At 35.7% G+C, this 22,336-nt stretch overlaps 1 protein-coding gene across 10 annotated transcripts in view; it reads right to left on the reverse strand.

Annotated features, from left to right (window-relative positions):
• The window catches only part of LOC123550853 (potassium channel subfamily T member 2-like), a 295,982-nt gene that overhangs the window by 69,987 nt on the left and 203,659 nt on the right, over positions 1–22,336 (reverse strand). For 8 of the 10 annotated variants that reach the window (XR_008367420.1, XM_053524976.1, XM_053524977.1 and 5 more), the window contains 7 exons: positions 20,104–20,212; positions 16,166–16,180; positions 14,377–14,451; positions 10,884–10,967; positions 9,448–9,542; positions 8,449–8,632; positions 3,410–3,574 (listed from right to left, as the gene is read on the reverse strand). Coding sequence is in view for 9 of the 10 variants with exons in the window: in XM_053524976.1 (XP_053380951.1) it covers positions 3,410–3,574; positions 8,449–8,632; positions 9,448–9,542; positions 10,884–10,967; positions 14,377–14,451; positions 16,166–16,180; positions 20,104–20,212 (727 nt within the window). In the remaining variant the exon portion in view is untranslated. The remainder of the gene's footprint in view (positions 1–3,409; positions 3,575–8,448; positions 8,633–9,447; positions 9,543–10,883; positions 10,968–14,376; positions 14,452–16,165; positions 16,181–20,103; positions 20,213–22,336) is intronic. The other 2 variants (XM_053524982.1, XM_053524974.1) reach the window with 1 other exon arrangement.

Genomic DNA, 22,336 nt, shown 5'->3' on the forward strand with positions numbered 1-22,336 from the left:
ACAAGACGGCGGATTTGCAAGAAAATTCCAGGCACCAGACAAATGCTGATAGGTTTGTTATAGATTTTGAACAACTCTAGAAAGAGTTGCAATTAATTCTGCAGTCTGATAATGACAGTACTTACGTCGGTAAATATTTATTCATAGCTAATGTGTTCCTGTTAACATATATGCACCAACTATAAATAAAATTTATATTGTATTTGTTAAGAACTTAAATACGGGGTGTGGCGACCCTAATTCTTAAAATTTTACAGATTCGAACCAAAGCAATAGTGTTGCTAGTTCAAACAACTGTCAAAATAGTTCCTTGATTCCAGCAATACACGAGATTCACAAATTGCATTTCCAATTAATAATACGTAAGGTGCTTGCAAAGCAAGTAGTAACGCTGGTGACATCACATTTCTTAGGATGATGACATTGCTGTGCTCATTTACTTCCCACAAATAAATAGCAAATTTGCAGAGGGTCTTAATATGTTAACCTCTCCTTGAGGCCAAAAGGGGCCGTCTAATTGTCTAAGTATTGCAATGGCATAGTATTATACCGGTTAAGTTTGGGTGGGTTTATCGAAACTAGCCAGAAAGATTGTAAAGAAAAGTTTATACAAGGACGCAACTGTAAGATATTTAAGTACGTTTTCTCATGCACATAATCACCGCCCTCACTTTGCGATAAGTTGCACAGGATCGGGAGAATCTGTTGGCATGCAAACGCGGGCATCTGCACAAACAGGTATTTTTCGCGACAGACATTTCTTGAAAAGTCTGATCAGATTAGGCAACTTAGTTCTCTCGATATCATAAAATTAGCAAATTCACCGGTTACAACATCAGATTTAGATGTACTTACCATTTTCTCCTGAATGATTTCAGTACTGATTTTTCAATATACTGCACGGGTGCACGTGTATCCAGAGAATCAAAAATTTAAGATCCTGTATTTAATCCAGATTTTGATAAAATCCAAAATAAATAAAGATGTTGAAGTTGTTAGGTTGTAATACAGGTAATATGCAGCTGTACTACATGTTTTCAGGTGGACTATTTAGGCCCTGCTTTTGAAAATGTGTTATGGCAACTTTATCTGAAAACTTATTTATTCATCTTTTTTCAGCATAGTTTTTAAAGTACAGAGGAATAATTGTCTTATACTGGGAAACAAATGCGATTGAAATTTAACTAAACACACTGATGTACATACATATTGCTACATTAATTCAATACAATGTTAACACATGAAACCTGTGAGATGTATATCGGGAAGGTTACATGAATTTAAATGGAAGCCGTTTCTTTTTGTAGGAGGAAAACTAAGCGTGCGCCGACTAGCACTGACTGCCGTCTATTATTAAAAAAAAATACTCAAATAATATGACAGATATCTAATTTTAAACTCTGTAGTCCTGTTGAGTATACTTTGAAATAACATCAGTTGAAACTAGAAGATGCTTTTGTAAAAAAGCGCATGTCTCCCCCAATGTAAAGTCGTATAGGCAAGAATTCAATAGAGGTCAGGAGCGGAAGTCAAAGAGACACTGATGGTTGGCTGCAATAGGGATCATCTACTTGGCATGTCCAGTCATCCCGCTAAGTTTCAACACTTTTGGCCAAGTGGTTCTCAAGTCACTGTTCAGGCTCCTATGACCTCGACCTTTGATCAAGTGACCCCAAACTAAATAGAGGTCATCTACTCTGCATGTCCAATCATCCTATTAAGTTTCAACATTCTAGGTCAAGTGGTTCTCAAGCTAATTTCCAGAAATGATTTTACATGACCAGGCCCCTGTGACCTTGACCTTTCAAAGACTGACCCCAAAATCAATAGGGGTCAACTACTCTGCATGTTCAATCATCCTATGAAGTTTCAACATTCTGGGTCAAGTGGTTCTCAAGTTATTGATCGGAAATTGTTTTCCATGTTCAGGCTCCTGTGACCTTGACCTTTAACAGAGTGACCCCAAAATCGATAGGAGTCATCTACTTAGCATGTTCAATCATCCTATGAAGTTTCAACATTCTGGATCAAGAGGTTCTCAAATTATTGATCGGAAATGGTTATCAATGTTCAGGCCCCTGTGACCTTGACCTTTAACGGAGTGACCCCAAAAACAATAAGGGTCATTTACTCTGCATGACCAATCATCCTATGAAGTTTCAACATTCTGGGTCGAGTTGTTCTCAAGTAACTGACCGGAAACCGTTTTCCATGTTCAGGCCCCTGTGACCTTGACCTTTGATAGAGTGACCCCAAAATTATTTGGGGTCATTTACTCTGCATGTCCAATTATCCTATGAAGTTCTAACATTCTGGGTCAAGAGGTTCTCAAGTTATTATCAGAAACAGTTTTCCATGTTCAGGCCCCTGTGACCTTAACCTTTAACAGAGTGATCCCAAAATCGATAGGTGTCATCTACTCTGCATGATCAATCCTCCTATTAAGTTTCAACATTCTGGGTCAAGTGGTTCTCAAGTTACTGACCAGAAATGGTTTTCAATGTTCAGGCCCCTGTGACCTTGACCTTTAACAGAGTGACCCCAAAATAGGGGTCATCTATTTTGCATGTACAATCATCCTATGAAGTTTCAACATTCTGGGTCAAGTGGTACTCAAGTTATTGATCGGAAATGGTTTTCAATGTTCAGGCCCCTATGACATTGACCTTTAACGGAATGACCCCAAAAACAATAGGGGTCATCTACTCTACATGACCAATCATCCTAGTATGAAGTTTCAACATTCTGGGTCAAGTGGTTCTCTAGTTATTGATCAGAAATGGATTTCCATGTTCAGGCCCCCATGACTTTGACCTTTGATGGAGTGACCCCAAAAACAATAGAGATCGTCTACTCCAGCAGCCCTACAACCCTATGAAGTTTGAAGGTTCTAGATCAAATGGTTCTCCAGTTATTGATCGTAAATGAAGTGTGACGTACGGATGGACGGACGAACAGGGCTGGGGGAGACATAATAATTATTTGATGCATAGCTTATTTTTGAAATAATAAAGAAAGTTCACAATTTTCTGGGACAACCCTAGTAATGTGTAACATAAGACTGTGCACTGCTTAGATTTCAGCAGAAAACTAGTGCAACATCAGCACTATTTAACACATCTAAAAGTGCAAAATTGGCAAATAAAGAATCTACTGTTTAAAAACAAGTGTTCTTTTTTCAGATACTAAATGAAGCTGATCTGACAAAATGGATAGAATTTATTTTGTGGTGTTTCAAGTCGCACCAACACAATTACAGGTCATCATGGCGACTTTCCAGCTTTTTATGGTGGAGGAAGACCCAGGTGCCCCTCCGTGCATTATTTCATCACTAGTGGGCACCTGGGTAGAACCACCGACCTTCCGTAAGCCAGTTGGATGGCAAAGTGGATAGAAAGCAATACATCACCTGTAATTTGGGATGTGAGTAGAACTCATTAAGGAAGTCCATGATAGTATCAGCTTGTAAGGTAGTTGTACACACTACCACATGTTTTTCTGTCTGGGCTCTATGACTACTGTACGTCCCACCCTGCTTCTGTCTCTCCATCCAGGTGTAAGCCAGCTGTTCAAGCTAAAACAGAGAAAAATTCAAACTGTAACAGATAAATACTTGAAATAAAGCAGAGAAAAGGTTGGAGTTAAAATAAGAGAGAAAAATTAAAATGAAATAGAGAAAACCTTCAAACCTAAACAGAGAAAAAGTTCAAACTGAAACAGAGAAATGTTCTACTGAAAAAAAAAAGAAAAAGAGAAAATTATTTTTGTGAGAAAGTTATATAGACTGAAAGTCACCTTTGTATAGCATTCACAAGACAATTCACATAATACTGTGTTTATTCTGGACTACAGGATACTCAGATAAAGTAGACATTTTGGATTTTAGATATGTATACATATCATAATTTTCTAGCTGCATTACAGTACCTGAAGCCAGACACACAAAATGACAATTTTTAGTAAAAAGCTCACAACTACACATAGTAATTTTATATAAATACATTTAGTAATAATTTAGCATTATTAAGTGTGTTTTGAAAACTCCTTACAAATTAAAAGCTCTTAATTTATTTGCAAAGATAAAACTGCCTGCAGATAACAAATAAAATTCATTCTGCATGTAATTTTCAGAAGTACAAAAGAACAAAACAAGCAGAAATATCTGCGACTTAAACATGAAACACATGTTTAAATTTGTATACAGTTCATGACAACAATGTTACCTTCATTCTGAAGAGTTATCTCCCGGGATTAATACCTCACTATATGATTAATCTGTTCATGTTGCAGATAGACTGATATATAGTTTCCATTAAAAAACACTGTACAAGTATTCTTTTGGGAGTAAAATATGCTATGCATACTCACTGCCTAGAAACAGTGACAGAAAATACTACCAGAGTTTAATGCGTCAGACCGACTGCTTCATACAAGTTCAATGTGAATTTTCAACAAGTTTCCTTTACATGACAGGTCATTCAACAAAATCAGTACTTGTGCATTTCATACCAGAAATAACATCTTCTCCACTACTATCCAACAACATTCTCACAAAAAGCATAGGTGGAGGATGTATGACTTCAGACTGACTGTCCTCTGTCAAAATTGTCTGACAAGTCTAATGACTATGGAGCTTATTCTCATAGCCTTGTGCAGACCAACACTAAATGAATGACACTGACATAGGCAATAAGGGTCAGTTTTACGATACCTTAGACATACAACTTTTTCGCTATGATTTGAAATCTTAATAAGGTCCAAGGTTACAAAGTTTAATTTGAAAACCAGTCAAAAATCTGCAGCATCTGATTGGCTGTATCTGATCACAATTTTGATATTGACCAATAGCAAGACTGCATTCCAAGACTGGTTCCCATACACAAATTTATTATCTTGAAGCCAAATCAACTCAGTATGGTGAGCTTTAACAAGATCAAACATTGCCTAATATCACAGCCATCCAAGGAGATAAAAAAAATTACATGTGTGCAAAAATATCAATTTTAAAAACCAGTGAATGCTATACAAAGAGGACAAGTTATTTTTTATATGAATGGTTCATGCTTGAAATGGGACTGTCAGCCATGCTCATGTTGTGGTCCAACCTCCCCATGCATACCTGTTTCCAAGATACAAAATTACATGTTAGTACAGCATGTAACACAGTCAAACTCGAATGTCATTTTCCAATATTAAATGTTTCTTTTAACATCAGAAAAATCAAAGAAGACATTATGACCAGCTTAAATGTAATATTTTAGAAGAGCAATCAAGTCCCTTCTACTCTACATTTTGTGTGTATAAACTGTTAAGTGTTCTATTACTGTTGCTGCCACTACCGACTTCTTCTTGCAGTAGCTTTTTCTTAAATGTTAAGGATAAGTTTCACTTTAGCATTAATTGGTCTACATAATTTGGAAAAATAACTTAAAATTGTTTGGATTCAGGAGATTTATCTTCTACAAATTATTCTTTTGTAAAAAAATTATCATTCTGTTCAAAGCAATCCCTGAGCATTACTGGAATTACAGATTTTAAAGAAAAGTGTTACAGGCATTTTTGGCTGTATTTGGGACATATGGGAAGTAAGTAAGTAGGTAAGCAAAGTCAGGGACCAAAAAAATTATCTTAATCAGAGATCCAGCTTCTTTAACATAATTAATATTGATTCTTTTGTTGTGGCTGAAAGATGTGTCTATATTGTAGTGTAGTTTAAAATATCGGATACAAAATGAAGTTTTTCCATACCTGTCATGTTAAAAATGCTTTTGATTGTTTGAGAATATTTTCTTCAGTGGTAAGTGAATTGCAAAGTAGTGCATGCACTTCGACAAAAATAGTTCTTGATGAAAGGAAACTTAGAATTTCACTCAATTTTGAGGCTTTTAGTTTTTAGGCTTTTAAAAGTGAATCTTGTCCATACAAATGTTTACCTAGAGACTTGCACTAAACCCATGCTGACATTTTCCATTGAGCACTAACATACTTTTAATAATCGGTTTTCATTGCAACTGTTTTATTTTCACTACTATTTTCAAATATTGCCTTGTCATCCACTCTGAATATTATCCAACATGTTGTCCAATAATATAACCAGTTTGACATGCCAAGTTGACAATGCAATTAAGCTGCTGACAACTAAATCACAAAATGAAACCACCTGCCATTCATTAGTTGATCAATCTAACCAACCAATTACAGACTTAGTTCAAGCTCTCTGAGGCATAATTTTACCTCAGCATGACTGGTTTCCAACTAAAAAGTATTGTACACAGTCTGGTTTCTTGCTTATTAGTGTTTTACTTATTCTGATTATTATACACAAACTGGTTTCCAGCTTACAAGTATTATACTCAATTTGGTTTCCAGCTTTAATACATTCTAAACTTTATGTAAGTTGGAAACCAGTCATGCTGAAGAATCTTTATGTAGCCTAAGAAAATTGGTAAAATTGTGACTAAGATGAAACAGACTTGTACATATATTTAACGAACTGAGACAGGACTGTCATCCCTTACTGAAGGTTCGTCTCAAATGGAAATCAAATGCAAACAAGAGCTGTCACTAATGGTGACAAATGCCACCGCAGCACCTTGACCTTTGACCTGGTGACCCCAAAGTCAGTAAGGGTGGTGTACTCAGTATGTACTATCAGCATGTGAAGTTTGAAGGTCCTGAATAAAGTGGTTTGCATGTAAAGTGCCTTCATGCAAAAAGTTAACGTTGGCCCCTGTGACCTTGACCTTTGACCTGGTGACCCCAAAGTTAGTAGGAGTGGTGTACTCAATAAGTACTATCAGTATGTGAAGTTTGAAGGTCCTGGGTGCAGTGGTTCGCGAGTAAGTGCCTTCATGCAAAAAGTTAACGTTGGACCCTGTGACCTTGACTTTTGACCTGGTGACCCCAAAGTCAGTAGGGTTGGTGTACTCAATAAGTACTATCAGCAAGTGAAGTTTGAAGGTCCTGGGTGCAGTGGTTCACGAGTAAAGTGCCTTCATGTAAAAAGTTAACGTTGGCCCCTGTGACCTTGACCTTTGACCTGGTGACCCCAAAGTCAGTAGGGGTGGTGTACTCAATAAGTACTATCAGCATGTGTAGTTTGAAGGTCCTGGGTGCAGTGGTTCGCGAGTATAAAGTGCTTTCATGCAAAATGTTAACATTGGCCCCTGTGACCTTGACCTTTGACCTGGTGACCCCAAAGTCATTAAGGGTGGTGTACTCAATAAGTACTATCAGCATGTGAAGTTTGAAGGTCCTGGGTGCAGTGTTTCGCGAGTAAAGTGTCTTCATGCAAAACGTTAACGTTGTGACTAACAACTAACGAACGAACTAAGGAACTAACGGACGGACAGTTGAAAACTAATATGCCTCCCTTTGGGGGCACAAAAATAGCACGACACACACAAAATGAGAAATCGACACAATATTGCTTAACCTCCTTGAATTTTGTACAAGGTATAAACACTCCTAAATTTGACAGTAGCAACAAAATGACAAACAAGTTTGACTGTATCATAAAACATGGTGATAATTCGTTCCTAAATTACCGTCTGGTTCCCTGGCGAGGAATTACCGGATCGTCGATGTAGACAATTCTTTGTCCAGATATAAACTAACTGCTCACACTGTTCATGTTACAAATAATACACAATATTCATACATTCATAATATAATCTGATTAATGCCTTTTTTATACAGTACAAAATGTCTCAATTTATTAACAACTGCTACACAATTGGTGGGATTTTCCGAACAATGGTATCAGCTGCTATCTTAAGATTTACTACTTACATTTTCACAATGTCACTTTATTTCAAGACAAATCTCTACATAATTGTACGTTTGGGAATATACCAAGTGGACTCAAATGAATCTTATAAAATCATCACCTGAACAACATCTATAGACTGTAGGAGTGGAATGGCCGTCTAACGTAGTCATTACCACACCATTCATGTTTGGTTATGAGATGTATTTTCATATAAACTTATTAATGTAACAGTTACCAGACAAATGAGTTCAGATTTTGGTCATCTTGGAAAATCATTTGAATATTTGCTATTACAGGGATGCAAAAAGTCAATGACTTCCTCTCAAAGATGAAACTGGTTAATACACTAGTCTATAAAGTTCAAGGTACTAAGGCTGCCAACTTAAATATGGACAACCCCTATCAAACAACACACCCCTGCTCAATTTTTTTAAGGGTGACATTTTCCCACTTTTTTAAAAATCTTTCTAGACAAATGAACTTTTTCAATAATCGAATTTTTTAAGGTCTTTTTTTTTTAAAACAAATTCAACGGGCTGGTTCTGTCAACCCTTGTCAATATCAGCAGGATGGATCTTGTCCGCCGAGGAATAAGCCTTACATTCCTATCAGGATGAATATCTCTGTTACACGAGATAGGCGGTAATACTATGATATACATGCAGAAAATAACTCACCTGTGTGGGCAAGACAAGCAAGGCAGCTACAATCATGCATAGCATCCAGAGTCGACTAGGCCATATATCAGGATGTATATCTCCGTAACCTACGGTAGACAATGTTACGATGGTGAAATACATGGCCTCAAACAGATCCAGCTGTCTGTTACCTCCTCGCTGGAGGTGTTGGATACCACAGGCACTGAAAGTTGAAATCAAAAGTAAGGGAATATATTAGTCTAAACCTATATATTCTACATCAATTGTTGAGAGAAGTACTGATGGCTGTTTCCAAGGTTTCTGACCAGTACTCGCACCTTGGTAAGGCATTGCAGACACCGTGGTAAAATTCTGTTCCAATCTGGATAAAAAGCATTGACAGCTGGACACAGACTTCAGTGCACTACCCCTGCATCCCTACTTCTTTATATTTCTAAAATATGTAATTTCAGTTTCCAAAGAACTGGACATTATTTCAAAAGTACTGAATATCGGGTAATTTTCACAATGGTTTTATTTTTGCTATTAGTCGTAAATAATGTCACTCGCAAATATAAAATATTCATGAATATTAATCGGGTCATGTTCTAAAACACAAACACTCACATTTTAAGAATTCTTAACACCACAAATGAGGCGCCCGCCGCTAACCATGAAAAATGCCACAAAATTACCAGTAGCTACATGAAAATTAACAAAATTACAGTAGTAAACATTTCAACAAACATGTTAGGCAATACAATTGTACAATTTCTTATTTGAAAAAAAAATGAGAAAAAAGTCAAACATAAGACTCAATCAAACGGAGTCTGCTATTATGTTGCTTGGTTGCATTCTATGCTTCCAAAGGATCTTTTCAGAGTTTACTGTGAAATTTGTGAAAATGAAATTTCTGCATTAAATATAGCACTGTAATTTCCACCATGACAAAGTTACGAGTCTGAAATTGTGTCTGGACAAAACTGGACAAAAGTAACAAACACATTTTTTTCGTTATTAAGGAATTTATAGACTTACCTAATAAAAACAAGGCAAATAAGAGTAGCACATAAAATCATGAGTTGTTGAGCAAGGGCTGACTGAGATTTCTGCATGACACGATGTAAATCATTCTGAAAGCAATAAAAATCGATACTGTGACATAATGCTGGCTCGTGCATTGATGCTCATGCTTCAGGATTGGCTCGAGCAATGTATGTCGTCTACGACTGTTTTCCTTATTTTTCCACGTTTCAATCCTTTGAAACCCTCAATAACTCAAGTTTGTTGCTCATCTTGTGATCTCGAACAATCAATGCTTTATTAAAGTTTATTGTATGAAAATGTTGGGTACCTACACTGGAACAAATATTTAGCAGACCTTCATCTAAACCTTTAAAAAAATTTGTCTGGTTCCACGCTCATTATTGCAGATAAATTTCTCACCAGTTTATTCCCGGTCAAACAAGACAACATAGTTCATTCCCAGTCAAACAAGACAACATAGTTTATTCCCGGTCAAACAAGACAACATAGTTTATTCCCAATCAAACAAGAAAACATAGTTTATTCCCGGTCAAACAAGACAACATAGTTTATTCCCGGTCAGACAAGACAACATAGTTTATTCCCGGTCAAACAAGACAACATAGTTTATTCCCGGTCAAACAAGACAACATAGTTTATTCCCGGTCAGACAAGACAACATAGTTTATTCCCGGTCAGACAAGACAACATAGTTCATTCCCGGTCAGACAAGACAACATAGTTCATTCCCGGTCAGACAAGACAACAGTTCATTCCCGGTCAGACAAGACAACACAGTTTATTCCCGGTCTAACAAGACAACACAGTTTATTTCCGGTCAAACAAGACAACACAGTTTATTCCCGGTCAAACAAGACAACATAGATTATTCCCGGTCAAACAAGACAACATAGTTTATTCCCGGACAAACAAGACAACATAGTTTATTCCCGGTCAAACAAGACAACATAGTTTATTCCCAGTCAAACAAGACAACAGAGTTTATTCCTGGTCAAACAAGACAACAGAGTTTATCTCAAAAACTTCATACTGCTAAACGTATAACAGTACTAGTATGAAATAGACGACATATTTCAGCACAGTGCTGATGAATAATTATTACAAAATCTTACATCTGAATTTCGAAGTGATCATTTATGAAAGCAGTTTGTTATCTCAGTCATGTATTCCAAAGCCAAAGGATTGAGGCATGGCCAAACTGTATGTTTCCCAACCTCTGACAGTGAAAACAATTTTGAATCAATTAACTTTTAAATACATATAGGCAATAAAACTAAGACGTTAACAAGTCTTAATAAACAAAATTTTGTGATGTTCAAGTCAAAATGATGCACAATTTTAAGTGAAACACTACCCATTTGAAGTTCAAGAGATATTTGATTTATTTTTCATGTATCAAAGTACAGTATTGAAAAGCTAGTACTTACAAACATGTTTTGCATGGACTGTTTCGCCAACCAGCAGTTGAGAAACACTGGGATGAAGAGCCGACGTAATGGCGCCCAAAAAATCTGAAACAAAACGAACGTGTTAGGTAGCCAGTCCATACTGTTCTATAACAGCTCAACAAAAAGGAGCTTATTTTCATCTCATATACAAATTGAAAGTTGCTTTCTAAAGGGAAGTTAGTCTCTTTTCAACAAAACAACATTAAAGCTAGTGAGAGAAAATTAGACTTTACTTCAATGGTTATACAGTCCCTTGATACTCAGCTCACTTGAGGCCACTTGTGTAAAATATCAAAGAAAAAAGTGTCTGAGTTTCATCTTAAAGCGACTGGTTCACATCTTAAATTTTTTTGTTTTCAGGCTATTTTTTCTCTCAGAAATTGATAAAGTATGAATGCTGTGAACGTGACAAGTAGGAGAAACTTATTGGCATATGAAATTTGCAAGATATCATAATAAATTGATCAACCACATTTTGAAGAAGGGTGAAAACTATTGCAAAACTTCTGAAACAGAGGAGAAAATTAGTATTTTTCTTCCTTTTTTCTCCAATATCTAACACTTGTTTTTACTCACATTATCATCTTCCTACATCATATTCATCATTTTCCAGCATCGTATTTAAATTCTATGTGAAACTTGGAAAAAAAACATACTGAAAAATTTCACACTGTGGGAGAGTAACTTTACAGTATGTAATTTAAACTGTCAAACTGGGGTTATTCCTATGTCATTTAACCTTAAGTCTGATCATGGTCTGCACTGTTCCCTATTCAGTCAGTAAATTTCAGTGAACACCCCTTCGAATAATAAATGGTATTGCCCAAATTGAATGAAAGACCAGTCCATCCTAGAAATTTAGCAGGCTAAGGGTTAAGCTAACAATAAGGCTTTAGATGCCATTTTTGCTGTATTCACAGATTTGGTAAAAACAACAAGAAACATGACTGAAGGTACCAGATATCAATATCTCCATTTACCCTGTTATTTTCAATTCATTACTTTTATTTTCATTTCATTCTGGTCTCTGGTATCTGTCAACACTTCTGGCATTAATCCTGTAATTTTCTGTTCTAGAATCCATGTTGTGTAAACAAAGTGTGTTTGCTCATTTAGAAAAAAACTAGCCCAATATGCAGTTAACTATCAAGGACAAATGAGCCGCATCATGAGAAAACCAACATAGTGCATTTGCAACCAGCATGGATCCAGATGCGCAGGCTGGTCTGGATCCATGCTGGTCGCAAAGCCACTGCATTGGTTTTCTCATGGTGTGGCTCAAATAATTTTCCTGTTTTGTCCATGATAGTTAACTGGGGGACACGTTAATTTTCTGAGCAGAAGTGTAGCTGGGCAAAATCCAGTGTGCACTTGTGTATCATCCTTTCTTAAACTTAAACAATCAGAATAACTACTACCCAAAATCTTAAAATATTCAAGAGGATATTACTGTTATTAGTAAACCCTTACCATATCAATGCTTTTCTTATTTTTAAGTCTGGAAATCTTTTTTACTCACACATTTTGCTCATGCTCAAATGTTTTGATAAAGATTCAAAAATGGTTTGCAAAAACTGATATTTCTTACAAGTTCTAGACTCTCTGGCCTTATTGGTATGCTGAATACATGTGCAATTACAAACATCCTGGATATTCCCCTGCTAACTTACTCTAATAGACTGACCAAAAATCCCCTGCGGTATTATTGTTACAGCTTGAGATATGCTGTCAAAACTTATATTGTCAGTGGTTAAGACTTGCAATTCTTTCTGCATCAGTTAAGACCAAAACTACCCTGTGGTATTATTGTTACAGCTTGAGATATGCTGTCAAAACTTATATTGTCAGTGGTTAAGACTTGCAACTCTCTGCATCAGTTAAGACCAAAAATCCCCTGTGGTATTATTGTTACAGCTTGAGATATGCTGACAAAACTTATATTGTCAGTGTTTAAGACTTGCAACTCTCTGCATCAGTTAAGACCAAAAATCCCCTGTGGTATTATTGTTACAGCTTGAGATATGCTGTCAAAACTTATATTGTCAGAGGTTAAGACTTGCAACTCTTTCTGCGTCAGTTAAGACCAAAACTACCCTGTGGTATTATTGTTAGAGCTTGAGATATGCTGTCAAAACTTATATTGTCAGTGGTTAAGACTTGCAACTCTTTCTGCATCAGTTAAGACCAAAAATCCCCTGTGGTATTATTGTTAGAGCTTGAGATATGCTGTCAAAACTTATATTGTCAGTGGTTAAGACTTGCAACTCTTTCTGTATCAGTTAAGACCTAAAATCCCCTGTGGTATTATTGTTAGAGCTTGAGATATGCTGTCAAAACTTATATTGTCAGTGGTTAAGACTTGCAACTCTTTCTGCATCAGTTAAGACCAAAACTACCCTGTGGTATTATTGTTACAGCTTGAGATATGCTGTCAAAACTTATATTGTCAGTGTTTAAGATTTGCAACTCTTTCTGCATCAGTTAAGACCAAAAATCCCGTGGTATTATTGTTAGAGCTTGAGATATGCTGTCATTGTCAGTGTTTAAGATTTGCAACTCTTTCTGCATCAGTTAAGACCAAAAATCCCCTGTGGTATTATTGTTAGAGCTTGAGATATGCTGTCATTGTCAGTGTTTAAGATTTGCAACTTTTTCTGCGTCAGTTAAGACCAAAAATCCCCTGTGGTATTATTGTTAGAGCTTGAGATATGCTGTCATTGTCAGTGTTTAAGATTTGCAACTCTTTCTGCGTCAGTTAAGACCAAAAATCCCCTGTGGTATTATTGTTAGAGCTTGAGATATGCTGTCAAAACTTATATTGTCAGTGTTAAAGATTTGCAACTCTTTCTGCATCAGTTAAGACCAAAAATCCCCTGTGGTATTATTGTTAGAGCTTGAGATATGCTGTCATTGTCAGTGTTTAAGATTTGCAACTCTTTCTGCGTCAGTTAAGACCAAAAACCCCGTGGTATTATTGTTACAGCTTGAGATATGCTGTCAAAACTTATATTGTCAGTGGTTAAGATTTGCAACTCTTTCTGCATCAGTTAAGACCAAAAATCCCGTGGTATTATTGTTAGAGCTTGCGATATGCTGTCAAAACTTATATTGTCAGTGGTTAAGATTTGCAACTCTTTCTGCATCAGTTAAGACCAAAAATCCCGTGGTATTATTGTTAGAGCTTGCGATATGCTGTCAAAACTTATATTGTCAGTGTTTAAGATTTGCAACTCTTTCTGCATCAGTTAAGACCAAAAATCCCGTGGTATTATTGTTAGAGCTTGCGATATGCTGTCAAAACTTATATTGTCAGTGGTTTAGACTTGCAACTCTTTCTGCATCAGTTAAGACTTGAGAAAATGAGGCCAGCACAAAAAGCAAGTTAGAACTTTATGTACTCTGGTGGAACTTAGTTAAATGAGTTAAGTACAGCCGGAACACCAAGACCTGATCTGATGAGATGTTAACTTACTGTAATGATGAATGGTACGGTGAGAAATAATTCCAGAATGAACTCAACGGACAGTATCTGCTGCAAGATGTTACCCTGAAATAATAGTAAAATCAAAACGACCATGATCATAAACATCAAACAAACGCATATAACAATTACAGTGTAAAGTTCAAGAATTTATTTCTATCACAGTTTTATCCTGAAAACTTGAATGTCACAAAGGATATATCTAATATTTTACCAATATAAATTTAAATTTCTTGCTCATAGTAATAATTATCTTGTTGGAAGATAACTGCAACAATATAAACCATGTTGCTAAGATACTGTAACAATAGATATCTTGTTGGAAGAATATTGCTGCAATATTATCATGTTGCTAAGATACTGTAACAATAGATATCTTGTTGGAAGAATATTGCTGCAATATTACCATGTTGCTAAGATACTGTAACAATAGATATCTTGTTGGAAGAATATTGCTGCAATATTACCATGTTGCTAAGATACTGTAGCAACACATAATGTTGGAAGAATATTGTAACTGAGATACTGTTGCTATACATATCTTGTTTGAAGAATATTGCAGCAACATAATTATACAACATAATTATACAATGCTGCTAAGATAATGTACCAATACATACCTCTTACAATAAAATGACAATACATACCATGTTGCTAAGATACTGTAACAAGAGCTGTCAGTGGACAGCGCGCTCGACTATTCTCAGTGCTTGATAGTATGAGCTATGAGTAAAACTATAACATAACAATAAGCATTCTAAGTCGAAAAGGGGCCATAATTCAGTCAAAATGCTTGATAGAGTTGCCTCCTCCTTTTTACAGACTGGGGTCATGATGGTAAACAAGTATGCAAAATATCAAAGCAATATCTCAATGGACTTTGAAAATATTTGGGGTGGCACGCAAACTTTAACATTTATTCTAAGTCGAAAAGGGGCCATAATTCAGTCAAAATGCTTGATAAAGACGCCTCCTCCTTTTTACAGAATGGGGTCATGATGGTAAACAAGTATGCAAAATATGAAAGCAATATCTCAATGGACTTTGAAAATATTTGGGGTGGTATGCAAACTTTAACATTTGTGTGATGCTTACGCTCAAGCATACGTTCACGCTAACGCTGACGCTGGGGCAAGTAGGATACTCCCCTATTCTTTGAATAGTCGAGCTTAAAATACATTACTTGACAGAAAAATATTTAGGCTTGTAGCTTATTTGAAGAATATTGTAGCAACATATACCATGCTAGTGAGACACTGTAGCTTTACATATCTTGTTCAGAGAATATTGTATCAATTCATACCATGCTGCTAAGATACTGTACCAATACATACCATGATGCTAAAATTGTTTGTTTGTTTGATTTGGGTTTAACGCTGTTTTTCAACAGTATTTCAGTCATATAACGGCGAGCAGCTAACCTAACCAGTGTTCCTGGATTCTGTACCAGTACAACCTGTTCTCCACAAGTAACTGCCAACTTCCCCACATGAATCAGAGGTGGAGGACTAATGATTTCAGACACAATGTCATTTATCAAATAGTCACGGAGAACATATGCCCCGTCCGAGGATCAAACTCGCTACCCTGTGATCCGTAGACCAATGCTCTACATACTGAGCTAAGCGGCGGGTGAAATAATGTAGCAATATATATCCTGTTGGAAGAATGCTAATGTAATACATGCCTCGAAGTTAGGATACTGTATCAGAACATATCTTCCTACTAAGATACTGTTCAAATACATACCTTGATGCTAAGATACTGTTCAAATACTTACCTTGCTGCTAAAATACTGTAGCAATATATCATATATACCTTGAAACTAAGATTCAGTAGCAACACCTTGAAGCTAATATACTGTACAAATACATTATCTGAAGCTAAGATTTAGTAGCAATTCAAACACTGTAACAAAACACACCTTGAAGCTATGATGCTGTAGTAATATACACCTTGAAGCTAAGATACTATAATAGTAAATATACCCTGAAACCAAGTTACAGTAGCAATACATTCCCTGGAGCTAAGATATGGTGGCAATAAATGCACTGCTGCAATATATACATTGTAGCAAACATACTGTTGCAAAAATGCCTAGTGGCATGAAGGGGGCAATTGGCCGAATATGCCTCCGTGGTCCACTCGAATGTAGTCCATATCAATATATAGTGCAATTTTCCCGCCTAGTAAAGGCCCTTTTCATGCCAGATATAAGCTTTATTGATGCTTGATTGTAAAAAGGAATGTCCGCAGATGATTTTAGGCTACGTTATATGCTTCAAAAGTTGATTTGAAGCTGCCTTGTAAAATGAAAGTGAAAGTAGGTATTTCCTGATGTCTACCTACGCAATATTAGCGTTTCCATCACGTGTCTCAGTCACGTGACCATGGTTTCACTGCATTATGGTCGACCCCATATTTTTTGGGTATATTTTGATTGCCTAAAGACAGACCTTCAAGACAAGGGTAGTCTCGCAGAAAGTGAAAGGCTAGAAGTCTTGATAAAAATATGTTATAAGTTGTTAATTTTATAAAGAAAATAGTAGCGGGTGCATTTAATACCTTCATACCTAAAATGAAAAATTCGCACTTCGTGAAAATTGCTTGAACCGATGTAAAACTGGTACTTTCTGGTTAGAATTGAGCAATAAGCACCATTTTAAGACAAACATGGCATATCATTTGCATATTTTGGGCGAATTTGAGATTTTTTCGGAAAGTAGGCAAAATTCTGTTTTTAAGGTGATTCCCCACATCTCTGTTTTGCATCAGCGACACCATTTTAGGTAAGAATGACAGAAATCAATTTTTTTTCTTGTACTTCTAGCTGTTTCTTGCAAACAAATTATAGAAATAAGAAAAGTAAGGCCGTATGATACTATATTTAATGAAAAATTGGCATTATCTATGCCCCTGACACGTTTTTTGCAGGTGTGGACTGTCTGTCTGAACGTGGCATAATTCCGACAGTAGCCATTCTTTCAAACTGAAAGTTGGCAAAATTGTTGACAATTGACTTACGTACAGTAATTGACTGCAACAGAACGATTTTGAAAACTTTGGTATTTCTTATAGGCATGAAGGGGGCAATTGGCCGGATATGCCTCCGTGGTCCACTCGAATGTAGTCCATATCAATATATAGTGCAATTTTCCCGCCTAGTAAAGGCCCTTTTCATGCCAGATATAAGCTTTATTGATGCTTGATTGTAAAAAGGAATGTCCGCAGATGATTTTAAGCTACGTTATATGCTTCAAAAGTTGATTTGAAGCTGCCTTGTAAAATGAAAGTGAAAGTAGGTATTTCCTGATGTCTACCTACGCAATATTAGCGTTTCCATCACGTGACTCAGTCACGTGACCATGGTTTCACTGCATTATGGCCGACCCCATATTTTTTGGGTATATTTTGATTGCCTAAAGACAGACCTTCAAGACAAGGGTAGTCTCGCAGAAAGTGAAAGGCTAGAAGTCTTGATAAAAATATGTTATAAGTTGTTAATTTTATAAAGAAAATAGTAGCGGGTGCATTTAATACCTTCATACCTAAAATGAAAAATTCGCACTTCGTGAAAATTGCTTGAACCGATGTAAAACTGGTACTTTCTGGTTAGAATTGAGCAATAAGCACCATTTTAACCCTTTACTCCATACAGATACAATAGTATTGATTATTGATACCCAATACACTCAGTAGCATTTTCTGTACACTATCTCCATACAGGTTATTGGAGAAAAATGCAAAATTTATACCTGTGTTACTCAGATCAAAATTAGTTTATGAATACTTGTTTTAACCATTTAGTGTCCAACATAATTTATTTTTAGAATTAAATTTCCTTTCTGATGGTATATTTTTCATAATTTTGTGATAAATATTTTTCACAATAGAAAGCTACAAACCTAAGACTTTAGAATATTATTATAATTTAGCTGTTTTATGCATGTGATACAACAGAAAAGAAATATTTTTACTGTTACAAATGCACAATTTTATTAATTGAAGGTAAATGAAAGACTAGAAAGGTCTGTATTAAGTGATTTTCAAAATAAGCAAACCCATTTAATTATAATCATTAAAATTTACACCCCTACCAAACTTACAGAACTTCATAGATCATAAAATTAATTAATTACATAATGTTTTGATAAGAAGCACTGATCAAAGACACTTTCTATAAAATTTGTTGATCCACATCATAAATAATGATGCAAACAACACCCTAATTGCTTTGTTTTGACAGCTGTGCACAATAAACACACTTCCAAGGGGCCTAGGTCAATTAGCATAAATTCCATATGTTGACAAGTGATCTATGGATTTTAATGGTTGTTATGGTAACCACACCTTTTATTACACCAATCTTATGTCTCATTTTTACATAATTTGCCATAGTTGAATGATAGAATGCAATATATAACTTGTTTTTGGGTCACCTATGTACTTTTCCATCCATCAATAGCTGTCCTAATATATATAAAGCCAGTGTGATTTTCAGAAAATGCCACCTGAATTAAAAGTGATAATTATCAATAAATTACAATTATAACCACAAGATTTTCTGAAACTGATCTTTTATTAACAGTTTAAACTTCACAAATATGCTTTTGTGGGCTTCATTGCCAATATATTTTATTGGTATTTTGCATTTAAACTATCAGTGTAGTAGAATGCGATAAAAGGAGTATCTATGGAGTAATGCATAGATGCGTTAAAATGCGTATCTATGGAGTAATGCATAGATGCGTTAAAATGCGTATCTATGGAGTAAAGGGTTAAGACAAACATGGCATATCATTTGCATATTTTGGGCGAATTTGAGATTTTTTCGGAAAGTAGGCAAAATTCTGTTTTTAAGGTGATTCCCCACATCTCTGTTTTGCATCAGCGACACCATTTTAGGTAAGAATGACAGAAATCGATTTTTTTTCTTGTACTTCTAGCTGTTTCTTGCAAACAAATTATAGAAATAAGAAAAGTAAGGCCGTATGATACTATATTTAATGAAAAGTTGGCATTATCTATGCCCCTGACACGTTTTTTGCAGGTGTGGACTGTCTGTCTGAATGTGGCATAATTCCGACAGTAGCCATTCTTTCAAACTGAAAGTTGGCAAAATTGTTGACAATTGACTTACGTACAGTAATTGACTGCAACAGAACGATTTTGAAAACTTTGGTATTTCTTATAGGCATGAAGGGGGCAATTGGCCGGATATGCCTCCGTGGTCCACTCGAATGTAGTCCATATCAATATATAGTGCAATTTTCCCGCCTAGTAAAGGCCCTTTTCATGCCAGATATAAGCTTTATTGATGCTTGATTGTAAAAAGGAATGTCCGCAGATGATTTTAAGCTACGTTATATGCTTCAAAAGTTGATTTGAAGCTGCCTTGTAAAATGAAAGTGAAAGTAGGTATTTCCTGATGTCTACCTACGCAATATTAGCGTTTCCATCACGTGTCTCAGTCACGTGACCATGGTTTCACTGCATTATGGTCAACCCCATATTTTTTGGGTATATTTTGATTGCCTAAAGACAGACCTTCAAGACAAGGGTAGTCTCGCAGGAAGTGAAAGGCTAGAAGTCTTGATAAAAATATGTTATAAGTTGTTAATTTTATATAGAAAATAGTAGCGGGTGCATTTAATACCTTCATACCTAGTTGCTAAGATACTGTGGCAATAGATACTAACATTCTGTATCAATTCATACCTTGTAGCTAAGATACTGTACAAGAATAGTCTCTGAAAGACTGATAACAGCCACTGTGACCTGTACAAACAGCAAAACATTGTGTCTGTCCACCCAGATAATGTGATCCCTGAAATGAAATAAATAGTCTTTTACAGAAAATGCAGCATCACTATTCCACTGAGCATCACTTTTTACAGATTTACTGTTAACTTTTTTTCTAATGAAGACTTGATGATGCCGTTTTTGATATTGGTTTGATATCATATTAAGTGATAAACAGAATGGGAAATATTTTCCTTTATTTTTTTTTGTGATCCATCAAACCATCAAACATCTTTCTCTGTAATACTTAAAGTCTGCCATGGGAAATACTGTTTTTAATAATTTACAAAATAAAACATTTTTTTATATACTGACACAAAGTGTTGACCTGGGAATCAGTAAAGGAGACTAAATACATTGAAGCTTTAATATTTGATGAATGGCTATAAAGTATTAAACTGTTTGTTTAGTGACCCATATTTCTGCAGAAAGGTTCAAAGAACATTGTAGAAATACAAAGAAGTGCTTTAATACAATCAATAATTGCATAATTTAAAGGCGTATGCTAGAATTCCCTGTATATGAGATGGGCGAAATTTTTCCCAAAAATAGAATTTCATCAAACTTATGATATTGAAGGACAATCATCTAAGAAACAAAATATGCAATAAAACATCATAGGTCACCAGTACTGAAAAAGAGTTATCTGCCCTTGAGAACGGCATTTTTGGGGAAAATGCTGTTTTCAAGGGCAGATCTCTTTTCCAATACCTGTGACCTATGATTTTTATTGCATATTTTTGTTTCTTAGATGACTGTAATTCAATATCCAAAGTTTGAAGAAAATCTGTTACTGGGAAAAATTTCAACCCGAATTCTAGCATACGTCCTTAAATACAAGGAGAAGCATAACCAAAGAAACTGAAATAAGAAATATCAGAAGAAACTACAGGGCAGTAATTGTTGTCCTATCCTAACTATGAAACTTGCAAAACTTCAGTGTTGTGCATCACATAAAGCTAACCCTTACCCACCTGAATTTCTATAATGAACATGTCCATCCTTCAATTTGGGTAGTACCATTAACTGTAAAAGGGGTGCTTGCCAAAAAGATACTGACTGAATGGCGAACAGTGCAGATCTTGATCAGACTGCACAGATGTGCAGGCTGATCAAGATCTACACTGGTCGCAAAGGCAGAATAAATCCTGTCCAGCATAATAAGGACTAATTGATTGATTGACAGACTACAGGACGTAAATGACAACTTTCCTACACTAATCAGCTGAATATGACCAATGACTTCTCATGTATTGTGATTTTTTATTTGTTTTGGTGAAAATTTATCTCATCAAAGTACCAAACTAAAGAAGAGAACTGATCTCTTGATATAACTAATGCCTTGAGATTTCATGCATAAAGACTATTCTACGTGGTATTTTTTTTCAAGCAAAGGCGAGCACATAGGTAGAACTAAGGATGTTCTATAAGCCAGCTGGACGGGTTCTTCACATGAAAAAAATTCTACATTATCATGCTGGTTCGCAAAACACTTGTATGGGTAAGCAATAAATACTGTGAAATCATTTAATATTTGTGGGGGAGTAATTTTCGTGGATTTTGTGGTTAAGTCAATCATTTTATGTTCAACTAGAGCTATCAATAAAGGTGATGAATGTATCCCCCGCATGCACTGACACAGTACATTGCAATTTGACGCACACAAGACTGCATAATTATGTGGACTGTAATATATGTATATTGACTGTATGTATACAGTATAGTAACAAAAAACAAAGTCCCATAACTATGCAGAATATTTATCTAAAAGAATGTAACATGCACCATGCACAACTAGGGCTGGTACTGATCACTTGTGTGAAGTTTCATTAAATTGTGTGCAAGGGTTTGGTAGATTAGGCACGCACAAGATTGCATATACAGACTGTATGTACATAATATGTTAACAAGAAACAAAGTCCAAGACTCTGCAATTTTTGTCGCTGAAAGAACCTAACATGCCCCATGCACAACTACTGTTGTTACTGATCACTTGTGTGAAGTTTCATTAAATTGTGTCAAGGGGATGAGGAGAGATGGTGCGCACAAAATTGTGTCTATGTATATAGTATAGTAACAAAAAAACAAAGTCCCATAACTCTGCAAACATTTTTTCTGAAAGAACCTAACATGCCCCATGCACAACTAC

Source organism: Mercenaria mercenaria, chromosome 15 (assembly GCF_021730395.1).
Source record: "Mercenaria mercenaria strain notata chromosome 15, MADL_Memer_1, whole genome shotgun sequence".
NCBI lineage: Eukaryota > Metazoa > Mollusca > Bivalvia > Venerida > Veneridae > Mercenaria > Mercenaria mercenaria.